Raw genomic sequence first — 21,382 nt, 5'->3', positions numbered from 1 at the left:
TAGAAATTAAAAACTAAAACTGGTGACTGAACATTTGATTTATATTACCCAGTGGTACTTTTTACAATTGTACCTATTATCTACAAAATAATATGTATTGAATACTAATTTTTAAATGGAGTTTACCTTTAAAAATTGTAAAATTCTATTTGCTTAAATATTATAATATACGAGATTTTAGTGTTTTATAAATAATAAAATATGTAGGTAGTTTGTATACAAACGTATAATATTATTAAACTCAATACACGTCGTATTACGAATTTTTACAAAATATATGTTTAATAGCTATATTAGGTATTACAGGTCCTTAAATACAATTTATAAGATGACAATTGAAAATAATTTTAAGGTTATTCATACATAAAGCAAATAGCAGGTGACAGGTGTGTAATATTATTCGCGTTTTATAATCTTATATATATATATATATAAGTACTGTTTAATAAACTGTTTTTCTCGTGCGGTCTCTAGCATATTATATTATATTTTATTATTAACTAATAATTAGTATAATTAACAAGTAATAATTATTATTATGTTCACTGCCTTTACACATGTGTAATTTTATTTGTTTATCAGTTCTTATTAGCTAAGCAGAAGGAAAGAGTTACGAACTGTAAGTTATAGTTTATTAAATAGACAATCATTTCAGCATAACAATTTTTCTACGAGCCATTTATTCTTGAATATTTTTTTCATGTTCATGTATAGAATGTCAAACTGATATAGGTTACCGGGCACCGGCTACCTATATGGGTAGTTACATGTACATTGTACATCATATCATTATATTATCGTCATCACACGCGTCCAAAGGCGTAAGCAGCTGCAATATGTTCGATTTTTTTCCCTATTATACACAGCACTCATTATTACAATAACCGTCGTCGTCATCGTCGTCCGCGTACGAATATCAAGGAGGCAGCTGCTGTTTCGTTTCCGTCTCTCGTCCACCAAACGGTTTTAGTCTAGTTCCTGTGTCGGAACCAAACCGTCAACCGCCACTATACGCGCGTGAACCATATACAGCAAATATCTGTATAGGCTATAGCCGTAATACATTTTTTTAAATATTTTACCGATATAGATACTCAATTTGAAATATTTATTTTTATAATATTTTAGTAAAATTAAAACGTTTACATAGTATAGGTACCGCGTACGATGTGTATGTTGCTGTAGACGATATAATATTATAGCTGCGGTTATATAGCACTGTTAACATCGAGTATCTTACTATGTTCATAAACTACAATAACAGATTATTCAGCCACAAAAAAATGTATTGGTAAGTACCTACTAATTTTATAAAATCCTAATAGAAATGTGCATAGATTATAGGTTCATTATATAATAATAATCATATGTGCTTATTAAAAAATAAAAATAAATGAAAAACTTTAAAATATTATAATTTAACATTTGTCATCTAATATTGTATCAATAATTTTGTATTTTTTATGGTCGATTTGTTGAATACCAATTCTCAGCATTTTAAATAACGATATAAAATAAAAGTGTTGAACAACTATCATATGAAAAAAACTTAAAATAATATTAGTACATAAATACTATTGTGATACCCATCTGCTATACACCATAAAAAGTACCTAGGTACCTTTAATAAAATAATATAAACAAGAATTTTGTGAAAATATGTATTATAATATTTGAATATTCGACAAATAAATACGATGAAATACCTAGTATCATCAGTAGTACCTACCGATGTTCTGCACGTTGATCAACAACATTACAATTACAATATAACTGAAATTCAAACTTGCATATTACAATAAAACACACGATTTACGTTCCTTATACACCAATATATATTGTATTTGATATAGGTACCATTAATTATATTGTACTAGGTATTTGTTGCATATTAGCCATTATAGTAAGGTATACCTAATATGTATTAAAGTATTATTTTTAAATAAATATAAATAATGGGAATACCAAGTAATGATTACAATTTTATAAAACGAACTACCTATATTTTATATTATGTTATATTATGGTTATAGTAGGCGTGTACTTATATTATAAAAACGACATAATAAAAAAATACTAAATAGAAAACAATATATTGAGAGACACTAGGAGTCTTAGTGTCTAAGAATATAATGAGCCATCCATAGAAAGTAAAAGAAAAAAAATTTGTAACTATTTTTAAAGTAGTTATATTATACACACACACACATATATATATATATATATATATGTGTGTGTATTACTAGACTATTATTATTTATTACTTATTGCTGTACTATGGAACGCAAATGTTAACAAATAAAATATGCATCAATTGCGAAGCATTGACCTGATTCCCTTGATCATAAAAAGTATAAAATAACGATAATTATAATAAAACAGCAATAATTTACATCAAATAATTATAGGAGGCAAAAAACTGTAATTTAAAAACACGATTCTCATAATAATGCATATAGATTATTATAGCGGTAGATAGGTATGCATTTTTAAACAAATATTATTGACTACTTAATATTATATAAGTTATTTGAATATTATTAATTTCAATGACGCTAAATGAAGTAGACCTTGAAAGAATACCCGGTGATGTCAATTAAAAACAATATACAATTATGATACATGTATAATGTATATGTGCATATTTTGAAAACATATTAATATTAACAATTAATGAATACCTAAAAAAATATAGGAATTTAAGTAGTTTCCAACAAATTCATTTTATCTTGTGATTGTCTGAAATAAAAGAAGATTAGGTACTATAATTAGTATTAAAACGATTTTGTATTACATTTTACGCTTCTCTCAATAAATGAACAATACATAAAGATATTAACATTATTAATTATTACATATCAAGTTCAAATGAATTATGGCAGGTAATAGTCATTAGTTAATGTAGATGTAGGTATAAATGGTGTTCGACATTTTGATGTTAACCTCTATATAGGCTAAATAGCCATCGTCCTAGGTTGAGGTACCTACTATATAAATTGTACCTACATACTAATATGGCATAACATTACTATCATACAAATTGTATTTATGTACATAAATCAGTAGGTACAATAATAAATAATATAATGTTATTTTATTATTGTACAATGTACATTGAGCTCAAACATAATAACGTGATACTTGATACTTTGATAGGTATCTTATCATATCAATGTTATTACTTAATATACTTATATACATATTGTATAATCCCCCTACCAAATAGATTTATATAAAATAACTAAAATTTTAAAAATATACATTGGTATAATATTCATTTTTGGTGTCAAAAATGGAAGGGATTATGTATAATTATTTTATGCAACTACCTTCGTGTTAGTCACAAATAGTTTGAAATACTCAATAATATAATATGCGTCTAACATAATTACGTAGTACGTTTATGGTATATATTAAAAAAATAAAGTATGACGTATAATACTACCTATATAATATAATATGTAACTTATGAGTAATATTATACAAAACAAACATTTTAAAGGAAATAATTTATTAATAAATAAACAAATCAATGCGTGTAATAAATATAATATAATGATTTCCAGATTCTAAGTCATCGCCTCAAAAACGACATAACAAACATTTCATCATTTTAACGTTTTAACGTTTTCTTGACATAAGTGGGTAAGTTCAAGGAATTTTATAATTTATATAATAGGTATATAATATAATTTTATAATACAGTTACTATTCTAAACTAATTTACTGATTATGTACACTGAATTTAGGAATGACTACGGAAGGATTTAAATCGAAGGAAATTATTTTGCAAGCCCAAAAAAAGTTCTTGGGCAAAGTAACCAATAAAAATGTTATAAAATTATTTATCCATGAACGCAATGCTAATATTCTGGATAACTTATATCGACTTGCCAAAATTTACGTAAGCTTATAAATTTATTTAATATTTCTTGAACACTAATATTGAAGTGATATAATAAATTCATTGGAACGTTATATCCAAATATTTATTTTTATTCCAAACAGAAACTTACACGTAGAGTATACAATATAATAAATATGTACATAATGCAAAATATTGCTAATATTATTAAAACGGTGTATTTTAATTCCCAACCTATTTTTTTTTCAATATTATTATCATTATATCCGCAGAATATAAATTACACAACTTAACTATCTACTAATAGAATGCATTCAAGAAATCCGTTAATATATTACTTTATTTTTGCCCCAGAGTTGCTCATATTTCAATCTACATTCATGGTATTTTTCACCATTGCCAATTCTATTTTAAATTGTTTACTTTTAAGTTTACCATATTATGAAAATAATAAATATACAAATTACAAAACCTATATATAATGTATGTAATGTATATTTTTAATTTTTTTTTATTCAATTATACCTGGCTATATATTATCATAATTTTCTTTTACAACGTTACAGTAATTTCTGTTTCTATTTTTTTATAACATAACAATAAATTTACAATTCATTAAAATTGTGTACAATTTTCATAGTACAAACATTTAATTTTATATATTTTTAATAAATAAAAAAAATTAGGCTAGAACTTCCAAATTGAATACACAATACTAAAAACTACCTTGGTTTACCTGCATGTTTCGGAAATATAAAATGGCCACATCGTTCAACTCGGTAAATTAATAAAAAAAAGACACAAATTTAATTATACAGCGACAAGGTATAAAAACTATAAAAATAAAACATAATAGTTTACTCCAATACATGAATATTTGATAAAATGTAAAATAGCTTTCAAATTTACCCGTCCCTAGAATAATTTAAAAGTATTGGCCACGTGTATATATACGAGTAATACATCGTATTAAATGAAATAAACAATAATCAATTCATATGTTATTTCAATCAGTTTAACTAAAAACAGACTTTCGTGGCTTCATGTTTAATTTTAATTTAACTTGATCCTATTTAACTTTTCGAGTTCTATCATCAATACTTATTAGTAATTAGTATACTTACTATAATAATAACCTGTAGATACTAGGTACAAAGTATCGGAAACAATACAATTTTGAAATACTAAAAATGTTAAATGGTAAAATATGCTTTCATACGAATATCTGTATAGATATTAGACAATATTAGGTACTATTTGATTGTAAATTGTAGGTTTTAATTATTATAAAATTCCTAAAATATATTATATTATAGATATTTAATTTACAAGATAAGAATTTTTTAATTTTAAATATCAATAATTTCCAAACTATTTGACTTTTATTTTTGTATTTTATTTTTTAACTAATACCTAACTAATTCATAAAAATGCTGTTTATACATTTTATTTATTTTCCTTTATTTATACTATTAAAAACAATGTAATTAGTGATAATTGATAAGTGATTAAAAATATAATTTAATAAATAATCACAATAATCGCATATGGTGATCCTTAAGTTTACCAATGCGACGTGTTAAACATTTTTGACATTAACTATAATTTACTTTTTATTGTTACTATTTTTCAGACGGGAAATAAGAAAGAATCCGAAAAATTGACAAAAAATATTATCAAAATAATCGTCAAATTAAGTATTTTATATAGAAATGATCAATTTGACAGTAATGAATTGGAATTAGCAAATAATTTTAAAGATAAATTTAGAGAATTAACTATGATTGCTGTAAGTTTTTATGAAATAGAATTTAGTTATGACAAAAATTATATTACTAATTATTTATTTAAATGTAGAGAAATATTAAAAGAATTAATTAAAAGACATCTCACGGATAAAACACTTTTACGGGTAGACAAAATTTTTGATTTTTTTTCAAATCCTGTATTTTTAGATTCAGTTTTTATTAAACCAAATTCTGAATTAACTGAAACCGTGAACGTTATAATTAATGACTTGAAAGAATTATTAGATAAAGACTTATAGTATAACATAATATATTATCCTACAAGAAACTTCATACTACATGCTTGTATAGCATATTCACTATAAATCTACAAATTTATTTATTTAATATTAAATATAAATTTATTATTAATATTGTTTCATCTTATAACTGATTAGAAAATCAATTTCAATATTTTTTAAAACTAAACATAATAATGACTATAATATACTCAATAATATCGTCCATTAATTTGAGCCAGACGCCCCAACGCAATTGTTTAAGAAAAATTGTATGACTATTTTTACTATCAACCACGGTTATCTGTAAGTAATTAAAAAGATATTCTTATTAGCAAAATATTTTTAAAATACACGAAATATTATTGGCTGTTAGTACATGAATTAAACTTATACTCTTAGTTACCCAACCAATTAAATTATTCTCATTTTTTTTTCTATTTTAAATTTCTCAAATAGTTCCTACTTAAGAGAAATATAATACCTAATATTATTGTAATATTATCATTACTATTGTATACCTACTTGTGAATTGAGTAATTGTATTATATATTTATATGTATATTGTATATATACCTACTACATTGTTATAATAAACGCATATAGCAGTGTTTTCTCATAAATATTGTATTTATTTTTATTAACAATTATTTATTGAATTTGACTAAAAGTCACAATTAAGTAATTAGAATATTTTTTATTTGAATATATTTATTAAATTATATGCATTTTTGAATGTCTTCTATACAATGGAAAAACTTCGAATAAAATTTAAAGTAATTCGTGTTAGTTGAACCACAATACACAGTTTATACTTAACATGATTATTGATTATGTTATATTAGAACACTATAATGAGTATAATGTATTGTCCTTTCATACACAGATTATTACAATATAAAATCATCAAAGGTTTATATAGTTAAATCTATAAATCGAAAAAAAAATTTAGGCATTAATTATACTTTTTCAGTAGTTAGTTTGTTACCAAATTATGTACACAGTTTATTAATGAGCACCATCTAGTTTAGACGCTTCAACGATTAAATAAGACATCGACATGCTGGTTGGAGTTTTCAGAGGTGTATATCATATATATATAGCATTCTCGAAACTTAAAGAATAATGAAAATTACGAAATACAATATTACTGTCGGCGAAAAAATATTATAACCCAACTATAGGTACACCGATTCATTTCAAACTGTTTATCCCGATATATTTGTGGTGAGCAGGGTTTAAAATTAACTGGAATATCTGTTGGATATTGTAACTTGTGGGTGTTTTTCGTTGGTGCCATTTTTAACAACTTTAAACAAGTGCAATTAATGAAAAAATATTTTAAAACTAATGTTTATTTTGTTAAATTCTGTGTACATGTGTGTATATGTGTGTAAAAAAATTATTCGTGTTTAAAATTAATTTTAGGATATTTTTTTGAAACTAGAGTTAAATTAAAATGTTTAGTTTTTTTTTAATTTTCGACATAAAATATTAAAAACAAAGCTTTAAAACATGTATTTGAGTTACACACAATCTTTCCCATAACTAATAATAATTATAATATTCATGCTAAGATATAAACCGTATTTTTCGCATGAATAAAAAATACGAAATACGTAGGTACCTGTAATTTAAATAGTTAAATATTTAAGTATTACTTTCTTATAGTTTATCACAAAAATATTAAAAATTCTTTCAAATACATAAAAGTATTAAAATACTTATATTGAAGTATCTACAATTAGATACTTTATATAAGACTGCGAGGTTATGGTAAATACCTACATACTTACTCGTATTATACATTTATGTACAACGTAATATCATAAATAATTTACCTATTACTTATTATACACAACACTCGTACATAGGTGTACTACATTTGTCTAGATAGTTAGCCATCATATATATACTATTAACATAATATTATACGATGATATAGGGGTTATTAATAATAATAATAAAAAAAAAAATTAAAGAAAAATTTATAATTATTATTTTCCGATTTCGAACTATCATCGGTCACAGATCTTTATTTTACTGCGCAGACCATAGACATATAATGTTATACATTATATTATATGTCTATGGCGCAGACAGGTATATCAAATCGTATAAGTCAATACCACATTACCACGGTTATCTACTCCTATATATAACCGTGGTCAATACGACAATAATACGAACAAAAACGGGAAAACATTCGTTAGCTGCTGCGTGTCACACAGACTTTGATAAAGCACGAGTACACGATGTGTGAATGATGTGATTCTTTTAACAGTAAACACTCGTATTCCAGCGAAAAGTATTAACTTTTTTAAATGTCGTCTTAATGAGAGCGCACTGCACCGCTTATCGAAACATTCGAACCTATACCTAATTTATAACTTATAAAGTTACAACTACATTATCAATAATTAAACTGGTTTGACATTAATTATTTTTGTATTGTACGCCGAAATCCGTGGAAAAACGACAAACGACAAAAAATGACAATTATGGTAGTAAAATTCAAAAACATATAATTTCATTTTTTTCTCGTTCTGCAGAACATTTTTTACAAAAATATTAAATACTTTTCCAGATGACGAGTGTTAACTATTCAAATAAGAAATAATCACCAATTACCCGGTATTGTATAAATTATTATTTAACGCTCGTGGTTGCGAATAGCGTGTTGTCGGGGTTCACGCTGCAATCGCATTCGAAGTCGTAGAACGCAGTATAGATAAATTTATATATGTAATATACGAGTCACGCTACTTATTTAATATTATACGTATACATAAAATAGCATAGAATACTTATTTATGATTATGACTAGCGCACGTAATTATCGGTAATTGTTGTTATACATTCAAATGATGTATGATGGTTACTACCAGGAAAATTATAATATGACAATTTTTAGATTTGAACGCAGTTGAATTTTATAATAATATATTATTCTGATCGTTTTGATTATGTAACGGGACCATTGACCGAGCAAATAATATTAAATTAGCTATATACATGTATTATTATTTATTATTAACTAAAAGTATGCGAATTCCCACGAATCATAACTATATGTCTATATCGTGTACTAGCTATACTACCATATATTTTTTTGTAATTATGCATCTTAATAATTGTATAGCTGTAAAGTTCATACATATTTGTCTTATTCTGTGTTTGTATTACTTGTATTGAGATCATTTCTCACATCTCACTATATGCACAGAATCTATAATCTATAATTTCGGAAATGATAAATCAAAATCATATATTTGATCACATTCATAACTTATATAATTAGGTAGGTATTTATCTGAAGGATAAGCGAACGCATAATTATAATTTCTTGCAAATTGTTATTTTGAGAAACACGTTATTGTTCAATATCGTTCGCGGAAACTTTAAAAATCAAAATAATGTGTTAATGTGAAATTTTATAATTTTTTTTTTTTTAAATGTAACATAATTCATAATATACTGTTTAACACACGTAGTGTACTGTGTAGGCACTACGCATTCAGTACGCAATATAGGTAAACCATAAAACATAGGTCATAGGTATATACAGTTAATAGCTATATACTGTTCTATAATGTTGTGTACTTGTATTACCCGTCATTTATGTATCACCATTGAGTATAGAATAGTCTATTTTATAATCAATGGTATCACTCTAGGTAACCAAGTACGATGACCTTAAATTTAAATATTCCAAACACGGTATTCTGTGATAAGAGGCACTGAGGTACAATCATTTTGGAAAAATTTCACATTTATAACTGTTTTAGTACGCGCTATTCACATATTTTTTTAAACAGCAACCATGCAACCATTATTTTTGTCACTAAATATGGAAATAGATTATTTTTTTTAAGTAATTTTAATCTTTGAACGGTCATATATTTAAAACGATTATGATTTATGATTAAAACAACAATTATATAAACGTACAGAAATCCGTTTAAATTATATTATATCAATACTGTGTCAGTGTCGTACAAATAGTTAGAGGACAGCGAAAAATAAAACATTTTTGGTCAGTTAAGCTCCTTTTGTATAACTAATTTAAAAATAATATATAGTATTATCATTGAGTCAATAGTTTATTCTATAAACAATGGTATTATCCTTGGTAACAATTCTGACACACCATCACTACCACTCATTATCGTTCTTCGGATATCACATTTATAACATTTATTCAATGACGATTTTCATTCATAATTAATTATACGGAGCGACTTCCAAAATTGTATTTTAAGCTCCTATGTCGATTAATCGAATTATACATATAGTATTCATGTGTAAATAATAAGCAGCCGTGGACTTTTGTACGAATAATAAAAAATTGGACGAGTTCTAATGAAAATACTTTATATATACATGGACAATAAAGTTACTCTCTTCTATTGAAGATGTTAATATAATTCTAGTCAGCTGAACTTAACACTGAATCTATATCTATTCAAAAGCTTCATGTGGATACCTATGGATTTTTTTAGACGGTAGTGTTGGGACTTTAATAATATTATTTTTTTGGAAATAATGTCCTTAAGTACATCCGGTCGTAAATTCAATAAAGTACCTTTTATTCGTAAACTATTAAAAAGTAATAAAAAGTTGTCTTGAAATAGTTGAAAAACTAGCATGTTCCTGTTTTTTAAATTTGTTCTACGACTACTTTGTATGTATCTTTCCGTTCGTATATTTAGGAGAATGTAACAGCTTTGCTTTTAACTTTTATTTTGATAACAAATTTAAACTTCAATGTAAGATTTAATTTTAATGTTCTATATAGTAAATTTTGTAATTCTGTTGTCAATTTTATATTTTTTTATATACTCTCGTTGCTCGAATGGAAAATAGTTAATCAAATGATTAAAAATCTATTGTTGCTATTCTCAACCATATAGTGTAGACATATAAAATATTCGTATAATATCTGTCTAATTTTTTTATTCAGTATTGTTTCAAAAAGCAGATCGAACAATCTACTCGCATCTCAAATATGACTACTTATTTAAAAACCACTGTATTCTGGATGGGAAAACTAGGAAAACGCTCAATCGACAAAAATGAAAGAAAGCTCCGAATTTAAAGGTCTTATGTAAACATAGGAACGCGAATTACAGCTGATGATTCAAAAGACGTGCCCGTATCAACACCAGCCGATAAATATTAAACGTGCTTCATTCATGGAAGCAAATAAAAAAAATTTTTAGGCGAATAATTTAAAATATAAATATACTAGCTACTTAAAACTATATAATATTATGTTTGACGCGAATAAATATTTTAGTAAATGCGAAACACGATGTGTCTGATAATGCTCATCACGGCGTGATGGTTTCTTACATTTTAATTGCTCAAAGTTTAGAAATGCAAAATATTTATATTTTTGTCTAGTTCGTTATATTTTAAAATAAGGCTCAGTTATATTGAATTCTCATCAAAATATTACCATTTTAACATAATAATCGAAATTAGTGCCGTGATCGAGATTGAACGTATTTAGAAGCGACTTTTATGAGTATTTACGTATAAAATACGTGTATTAAATACAAAGGTATTTAACCCAATAACTCAAGACGGTCAGGTGTTCAAAGGAACATCTCTTGTGTTAATACACTCATTGTGGGTCACAAATATTTTATACATCTACGATCTACCTATGCCAAAACTATTATCACTTTGCTCCAATTATTCCAATAATGAATAAATAGACTATACAGGGATTTCAAAAAAACGTTTTGATTTTTTTTAGTGACGAATCAACCAGGTTAAATATTTTAAATTACGATTAGATAATTAATTATTTAAATTCTATAATAATATTAATAACGAACGAGCAGTGGTCGAAGTGGGAAGGGATACAAGGGGACGGCATCCCTCCACTTATTTTGTCCAAAATATAACATCCCCCTTATTAGTAAATAAGTGCATATTTTTAAATTTTAAATTTTGTGTATTCATAATAATATTGTAATACACATCGTCATAAACCTATACATGTGCTGATAATGTTATGGTAACGCTCTCCAGCGTGTCACACAAATTTATAGAATGACCCCTCCCTCAGCCATAATACATTATACGTATAAATTGATAGGTACAAAAGTTAAACGGGAGTAAGTACCAGTTAACCACACCCAACATCCTTAAACCACGCTTTGGAATGATCGTGTGTCTTCTTTGGATCACCACCAGTCGGGCCCTCCGAGTCCGACACTCAACCGTGGCGTAGGGGGACGTGCGTCATTTTTCATATAACCATGGCCTAAAAAACTGACCAGTCATACATATACTAATCATTCAAACTAAAATTTTTACGTGTTAGAATGAACATCGTTGTTCCTATATTTAACGACAACAGGTGATAGCTGAACACTAGATGTCGCTATCCTATACTATTTCACAAAAGTCATAACATTTTTACATTTTACGTTATTAGCTTTTAATACCTAATTATTAATTAATATTGAAATAAATTTACCTATTATCAATCTTAAAGGTAAAAATGTTATCTAGGTCATCACGTAGACCATAGGCGTAATTAGGGGGGCTTGGGTGGGCTTCAGCCTCCCCCCAGAATTTTTGGGTAAATGTATGTGCTTATAAACATATTAGTAAAAACTTTATTTTTGTCTACAATTTAAAAAAAATATATTGTTTCATATAAACAAATAATCATTCAAATCAGTTGTAAACACCAATGGAAACAATAAATAATAATTTAGTTAAAAAAAAATTGCTATATAACATTTTTAGGAATCTAGTCCTCCCTAACTTAAAGAACTAGTTACGCCTGTAACGTAGGCTTTTATTGATATTTTTATTTTAAAATGAGTTATGAGCATTGTATTATATTATATTATATATAGCTTTAAAACTTTAAAAGTTTGAAATTAAAAACATCGATAAAAGCCTAAGTAATGCCCTAGATAATATTTTTACCAATAAGTTTGATAATAGGTAAATTGACTCCAAAATTCAAGCTAACCACATAAAATGGGAGATGTGTTAGTAAGACGGAGACAACATATGCGAGTATGACATCCTCGTACTAATCATTTTATTAATCGTCGTCATCATCAGACGTCGTCGTTAAAATCTATATCATTACAAAACTAATGAACGGGCGAATTACAGTTAATATATTTTTGTTTTACCTTGTATTTGCTAATATTAAATAGAAAAATTATAAGTCCATCAACCGCATTAAATTAACTAATAATTATTATTTATCATCTATTAAATATACACTATATAACATAAATTATACTTTCAAGTTACGATATAACTATACCGTCTATACTTATCAACTATGTATTAATCAGAGCTTTTAATTTTACACTACAGCCTGTAGTCTACAGGCATGTACACAGGGGGTATTTTAGGTGTTTAAACACCCCCCGAAATACTTGGGTTTTTGTATGGTTATTTACTTATTCAACTTTAATGTTAATTTTGTTATATCAATGTTTGTATTTAAAATTTTAAAAACAGTATTTTAAGTTAACTTAATTTTCACAAAATGTTTTTGAATATTTATTAAAAAAAGTTCTACTTTTCAATAACTGATTTTCAAAAACACCCCCTCCCCCCCAAAAAAAAACTTTTTTCTGCGTATGTCTCTGTTACACTATGAAGCTTAAAATGTGCAAAAATAAACAGTTTAAAATATTTAAAACCAATAATTAGTTGGTACAAATGTACAATATAATGATAGGTACAAACAAATAACCCTAGTAGGCATTTTACTAATATATTTATTTGTTATGAATTAATAGAGTGACTTCTCTCATTTGTTTATTTCCCTATTTACCAAAAAATTGAGTTATAAATTTATAATGTTAGAATACAATTTTATTATTGGGTAGGTCGTGGATAGGTTCTTTAAGGGGGCGCCATTATTTTTTTTGCACTGGATCGCAAAATATCTAAATACGGCACGAAACTTTTATAGTTATATAGTTATAGTTATTTAATCTATTCTAAAGTTATATCTTTTGAAAAATGAACAATATAGTCATATAGGCAACTTGCACTATAGAATAAAATATTATCATTTAGATATCACTTTAAATTTTGGGCAAAGTGATGAATGTATTGATTTTACATTAATTTTTTTTATAAATGACAAAAAAACAATAACAAATTTACGTTTGGTTAAAAATAATTGAAAATAAGACATCTTAGTCTTAATAACTAAGGTCTATGAATGAAATAAACTTGTATCGTATTCTGTGATTGGTAAGTTATTCTGTGTAGGTAATATCATAATATGTTAATATGCTATTTATTGATAAGAAGATAAGAACTACAATATGTACCTGATTATCTGAATGACATAACGATATTTTGAATTTCATATTTTCATATCTAAAATTCAATGATTTATTTTAGTGCCAGACAAAATATTTTACACGTTTAAAAATTATGTCAACGAAACTTGAAGTAGAAAACGAAGTAGCTGTCAACGATAATAACAAATCACATGTTCATAATTTTCAAATCAGACCTACGCACAATCAAAAGTAAGTCATATTATGAATTATGATACTAAAAAATAAAGTGTATTAAATTATAAATGTATGCTATTCTATACAATTTAAATATACTAATAATGTATTTAAAACAATAAAAATATATTCATTGCTTGTTATTTTCAATACATTTTTAAAACTCATGATTATGCATAATAATATTTAAACACTAAGCATATTATATATACATTATACGCTCACAAATAGTTTAATTTATTTAAAATTTTCATTAAAACGATCACAATATTATATCGAAATGTGTATATAGACAAATTCCAAAACAATTATGTAACATTACTTTTATTTGGTAATTTTACATTATGTATAGCATTGATAATTAATTTTATATTAATTATAACTTTATTTTAAATATAAAGGCTCATACAATGTTGAAAATGTTTTATGAAAATGTATCAATCTTTAAAATAATTTAATTCCGCAATAAGATTGTAGTGCATTATAAAAATGCTTCTCCAAATTTTAATTTAATGTTCTTACAATAAAAAACGTTGTTTTATTATTCTTGAAACGTTATTTTTATCTCAAGTCCATTACATTGATATCTAGATTACCTAATACTTTTTAATTATATAGTATGGTGATGAAATTTAACCCTTGGTATTCTCAAACTCTTAATAGTATTACAAGTACATATGGTAAAGGGTAATATATACAAAATTTAGTAGTTGGTAACAGTAATACTGAAAATACCTTGTTTAGATAATATTATACTGTATATAATTATATTCATAGATATAAAATTTTTAATTTGCTTATGATTTTTTTAGATTCAAAACACATTTGGCAAAAGAAGCTATTCAAGAAACTCTTTTGAAACATCTAAAAGATAAAGAGTATAGTCAAATTCAAGCTGAAGTACTTAGCAAAACTATTGCAAGTGAAATCAAGGATAGACTTAAAGGTATTGTTTATTTTCATTGACAAATTAATAAATTTAATATTATGTTTAGTAGTAATTTTAAAATACATTATGAATATTATTATAATATATATTATATATTTATAAATATTATGTTATTTTAAACAGTAAAATTATATATAAATTATTTTAGTAAATAAAATAAATATTTATTTGTTGTTGTGTGATGAACTATTTTAATTTATAGATCAGTGTTTGGATACCCGTTACAAGTTAATGGTACAAGTTGTTTTGGGTGAACGACACGGTGCTGGTACAAAAGTTGGTGCTCGTTGTATTTGGGATGCTGATACTGACACACAAGCTTCTGATCAATTTTTGAATGTAAACTCATTAAATATTTTTGTTCTATATTGAAAAATATTGAAGTATATATTTTCTCAACACCGCTATTATTCTTAATAGAATATATATAAGTATTAATGAAGCTTTGAAGGTTTCAATAATTTTAAATTAAATAACATTTTATGAATCAAAAAATACGTAACATAAACTTTTTTTTAATTAATCCACTAGGATATAGTCATATACATTTTAATTCATGAAATAATATAATTTTAACAGTTATTATTAATAATTTCACTCATGAACAAAATCTAAATAGTTCTTCCTATTTAGTAGTTAACTGTATAAATAATTTAGTATTATTGTTTAATATTGATAATTAATAATTGGAATAAATGTTTATATTATAAAATTTTTATCGATAATAGATATTAAATATATATATATATTAGATATTATTATCAGTCATATAATAATCAGACTTTCTGTAAATAGAATATATTTTTTGTTTCAGGAAACTATATTTTGTATGGCAGCTGTGTTTGCTGTGTATTTTTATTGATAAATCAAATGCATAGTTTATTTTAATTTGGTAATCTTGGTAAGTTACTACTATACCATTTATTATTTTGCACGATTAAAAGTATTATTTAATTTTTTTTTTTCTTATGGTTTAAATGGTTTTTATTAATAATATTACAATAAACCAATGTTATTTAAATATAGGAAATATAATATCAAGCATTAAATTAAACAAATTTAATATTTTGATCATCATGTCTAACGAAGAGGTTGATAATGTTTGGGATGATTTTATAAATTTACCTGCAGATCCTCCTGAAATGCGCCAAATATGTTTGTCATGCGAGTAAGTTAAATACAAAATACCAAGTATAAGAATACTATGTCCAAATGCTATTTGTTTACTTTAAAATCATGTTACTTTATTATTTCATTAAAATGTATAGTTTATTTTAAACATAATCTTTTATAATTTACCTATTTAATTTATAAAGTATAGTATAAACAGTATACATTTACCTATTACATACATTCATTTTTGCATTTTCAGGCGACCTCAAAATGTATGTTGGTGTAATTATTTGCCTGAGACAAGGCTAAAGCCAAAATGTAAAATTATACTACTGCAACACCCAGCAGAAGAAAAAAGAAGTCTTCGTACAGCTCCTATGTTGACATTGGGTTTGGCGGAAGACAGTTGTGTTGTTTATAAAGGAAAAAAGTTTCCTACAAAAAAGTAAATATTTCTTATTATTATTATTTATGTTAATAGTTAACTTTAATGGTTAGTTTTATATGAACATAAGTTTTAAATTAGTTATTTTTTTAAAGTTTATGAATTACAAAAAATGTAATGATATAACTTGATATGTCTATATTTGAATTATTTAAAGACTTTATTAAAATTGCTGTTTAGATGGTATGTGCGTAAGAATATGACGTTTTATGTGTTTAATTTATATTATTTGATTCTATCACCATCATATTATCATATTTTTTAATACCTAAACGTCCTAAACTAGTAATTATTATATTAATTATATTTTTATAAATATTATTTTAATTTTTAGAAATTATTAATTATTATATTTATTTATTTATTTATTTGTATTGACTTTTTTAAATTCTTGAGTAGTGACTAATTATGGGTACTGCAAATATTTTATAAAGAAAAATAACATCTGCTACATTACGTTTTTTTTCAGACATGTTGGCCTATGGGATATATTATCGTCCAAACATTCTGTTTTATTGTATCCTTCTAAGAAAGCAATAGATATAGTCGACTTACCAAAAGACACAGAACTCCATAATTTGGTTATACTTGATGGCACTTGGCCACAAGCAAAAGCAATATATAACAATACACAACTGCTTCAATCTATGATACATGTTAGTATTTAAACAATTTAATTTATTTATATATAAATCACCAAAATCAATTTAGATTATAAAGTAATATAGAGTTATTATAATCAGATACCTTTATCTTGCATCAACACTTAAGTGGGGATAAATTATGATTGCGTATCATACATTTATAAATTATACATAATATGGACCTTCATCAATTTTATGTTTTACCTACTCAAACCTAGTGCAATATTGCCATTGTTTACAATCGTGATAATTTGTGAAATAACTTATTTTAGGAAATTTTTGTTTATATTTGCTTAAATATTAAAGTAAATCTACCTATTATCAAACCTAAAGGTAAGATTATTATCTATACCCTGGCTGAAATAACAAGATGACATTTTGTAAGTTTTCGTGCAGCAGGTTTTGTAGTGCTTGAAAAATTTGTTTTGACCGTGTCCACTGTGCACAACTGGTCATTTTATTCCTGTTCAACTGGTCTAGGTATAGGGCATCTCATTAGTTTTTATTAATATTTTAATTTTAAAGTAAGATATGAAAATGTTAAAGTTGTAATATTTTATATAGCTACAATTCACTTTAAAATGATAATATTAATAATAGCCTTTAAATGGCCTAAATAATATTCTTACCTTTAAGTTTGATAATAGGTAAATTAACTGAAATATCAAACTATCAAAGCTATCAACATATAATGGATTCTACTGAACTCAAATTTGCTATGTTGTATATGTACGTTAGACTGAGACAACACTTCTACACATCCCTCTTAAGATTAATCCTAAGGTATTGCATATTTATACAATGAACCTATTCCCTTCGTTGTATGGTAAATTTTTACTGATTTAAAGTTAATAACAATAATTGACAATAAAATGCTGTTTTCAATAAAACCTAATTCAACCCTCTGTATTAGGTAGTAGCTACTATAAGTAAAATAAATAACTATTATAATGGCAACAGCCAACAGATATACACAATATAATATAATCAGTAATTGAGATGGATTGTCTCCAATGAGAATCGTTTTTTATATGCTATTTTGATTGTCATTGTCATCTCTAACAGACTCATTTTATTATGGATTTAAATAGTAATATTTTTCCCTTGGGGCACGATAATGGACAATATCAGTTCAAACTCAAACATAATTAGTGCATTATAAAACAATAGTTCATACATACGACCAATAATTACTCCTATATTAAAGATAATGATAACATTAATTTCATATGGGCAATATTCAATATACCTACACCATTTTGTAATATCTTATTTTAACCTTTAGAACAATTTACAATTATTTTGCTAACACATATAAAATAATAAATGTATAATATATTAATATATATGTATATAAATATATTTATTCATAATGTATAAGCTTGCATTTTTATCTTTAAAACCATATAACCGACACTGTTGTTGGTCTTACAAGTGTCTGTGTAATATTCAGATTTAACTCTATTTTATATATATTTCTTAGTCATTTATTTTTTACCTAATAAAATTTTATTTAAAATTTAAGTAATTTTTATAATCACATGTTTTATTCAATAATATAGGTCAAATTAATGCACAAATATGAAAGTCATTATATTATCAGGACCCAACCTACAGATGGATGTCTTTCTACATTAGAAACTGCGATTGAAGCATTAACAGTATTAGAAAACGATGAATCATACAAAAATATATTGCTGAAGCCCTTAAATGCTCTATGTAATTTTCAACTTCAGCATGGTGCTGTAACACATCAAAGCAAAGAATTTAAAAAACGAAATAGAACTTATCCCAAATTAATAGGAAGACGACTTCGGCAATATCTAGATGACGGTGATGACTGTTAATGTAATTAATTTTAGATAAATAATAATTATTATTATTATTTTGGTGATGTCCCAATTAATTTTCATTTATTATTATTTATTATTTATACAATGAAAACAATTATAAATAGACTTTTTATTAAAATTATATATTTTTTGTAAATTTTCTATCTAAATATATTGTACAATTTAAAAAACTTATATTTCCATCACTCACAAAAAAAAAAGTATATATCTGCAAATAAACTTTTCGTTAATTGTATATTAATTGTATTTTTAATTTTAACTCATAAATAATATTATTCATTAAACATTAATAAAAACCAGAGTATACTGTATGGAAGCACATTTTATTAGGTAAAATGATGTTTGTTGATAATATATTATATAGGTATGTTTTATTTTCAATTTTATTATTTTACCTGTGGTTAAATAAGACATCCATGGCAGCTGTCCTAGGTCTATATGTTATAATACTGAAGAAAATTTCAGTAACACATACAATTTTTCGGGAGAGTGATGGGGGTTGGAACTTGGAGTTTATTTAAAGGTAGACAAGTGGCCAGTGGGTATCACTTTGTTCACTGTTGTACTTTGTAGTTTGTACAGTAGGTGTCAAGGAATCACTGAATTGTGATGAATGCTTTAAGTTTGAATTTAAATAATTCAATCATTGAATATAATATATAATATATACATATAGATAGTATTATTATAGTTGGGTGGTATCTTGCGGATCGTAGGCCACATGTATATCTCCGAGATCCCGTCATCGTCATATGCGGTTTGTCTCTATAAAATCAAAATTTTCTTATTATTATGATTAAGAATTTTAATTTTTTAGGTTTACATTTATAAAAATAATTAAATGATATAAAATGTAGACATTTTGACTCATGGTATCATTTTATTTATCAATGTGGCCCGTGAACTTATTTATGTTGGCCACCCCCGAAAAGTATTAAATATTTTGTATCATTATTAATAATTCATTATAATATACGTTTTTTAAAAATAAAATGTTTCCTGGAAAGTTAGTAATTTTTTATGACTGTTTGAAGTTAAATTTTTACGACATTGAATATGCACGCGTATAATAATTATTTATTCTCAAACGATTTTTTAACGAAATTCAAAAAATGTACATAAGTTTCTTATTCTATAAACGACAACAATAACATATTGGTGGCTGGATCAAAATTCTTGAAAATTTTGTACAAGATCCCACATAAGTTGTTCAAATATTAGTATAATTGTTTAAAATATACATAGGTAGGCAGGCCGCATTAACCTAGGTGTAAAAGGAGCATTTGCTCCAAGCGGCAAATTTTGAAGGGCAGCAAAACATTTAAACTATACCTATCTGAAAAATAAAATGTTACATTGGTTTTTATAAATAATTTTTTTGTTTTATGCCTAAGAAAATTTTTAAAAATAATTTATAAATTTAAATCATTTCAATATTCACTTTGTATTTTTCATTAAAACTCTACTTATAGTATTGTAAATTGTCTAATTCATACGATAAGTATTGGACAATACGCGTAATTACACGAATCACATGATATTTGTAGTGTAGTGTTGCATGAGTGGCTTACGAGTACTCTAGTACTCTACTGTAGTATTTCAGTACGCACTACGCAGTGTTGAAACGTTGTAATCGTTGATTTTTGTGTATTGTATACTATTGTAATAAATTATTTACATTTGTAATAATTAGACCGCTGTAAAAATGAAAAGAATGAGACTTAGTGGTTTGCAATATGAAAAAAAAAAAATTAGAAAAAAAATTGAAAGAAGAAAAAGTTATAGCGCAAACATATTAGACAACTTTTTTAAAAAGCTAGATTTTTGAAATATTATATTAATTTAATTATACAAATATCTTTAATATACAGTAGGTAACCGTCTTCTATTATACATAATTATATAAAATAATAAAGTAGGATTTTCGTGGATACTTTGACGTCACGTATAAAACATCGAAAATGT

The 21,382-nt window shown here is 25.2% G+C and overlaps 1 protein-coding gene across 5 annotated transcripts; it reads left to right on the top strand.

The window, feature by feature from the left end:
* The first annotated feature begins 721 nt into the window (after positions 1 to 721).
* LOC113554416 (DTW domain-containing protein 2-like) lies at positions 722 to 19,514 on the top strand. 5 transcript variants are annotated; one of them, XM_026958249.1, is made up of 10 exons: positions 722 to 1,056; positions 1,156 to 1,291; positions 3,567 to 3,645; positions 3,750 to 3,904; positions 5,499 to 5,654; positions 14,298 to 14,428; positions 15,226 to 15,359; positions 15,565 to 15,701; positions 16,177 to 16,263; positions 16,389 to 16,530. In XM_026958249.1, exons 4-9 carry the CDS (start codon positions 3,752 to 3,754, stop codon positions 16,222 to 16,224), a joined length of 759 nt encoding a protein of 252 aa, XP_026814050.1. In that variant the 5' UTR covers positions 722 to 1,056; positions 1,156 to 1,291; positions 3,567 to 3,645; positions 3,750 to 3,751; the 3' UTR covers positions 16,225 to 16,263; positions 16,389 to 16,530. The 5 variants fall into 5 exon arrangements, with proteins under 5 accessions (XP_026814050.1, XP_026814049.1, XP_026814048.1 ...); XM_026958248.1 differs by having other exon boundaries at positions 1,151 to 1,291; XM_026958247.1 differs by having other exon boundaries at positions 722 to 1,291.
* The last annotated feature ends 1,868 nt before the right edge of the window (positions 19,515 to 21,382 follow it).

The sequence above is a fragment of the Rhopalosiphum maidis genome, chromosome 2 (genome assembly GCF_003676215.2).
Source record: "Rhopalosiphum maidis isolate BTI-1 chromosome 2, ASM367621v3, whole genome shotgun sequence".
Lineage (NCBI taxonomy): Eukaryota > Metazoa > Arthropoda > Insecta > Hemiptera > Aphididae > Rhopalosiphum > Rhopalosiphum maidis.
The sequence above is the reverse complement of the archived record's forward strand: the minus strand, read 5'-3'. Positions and strand labels throughout refer to the sequence as shown.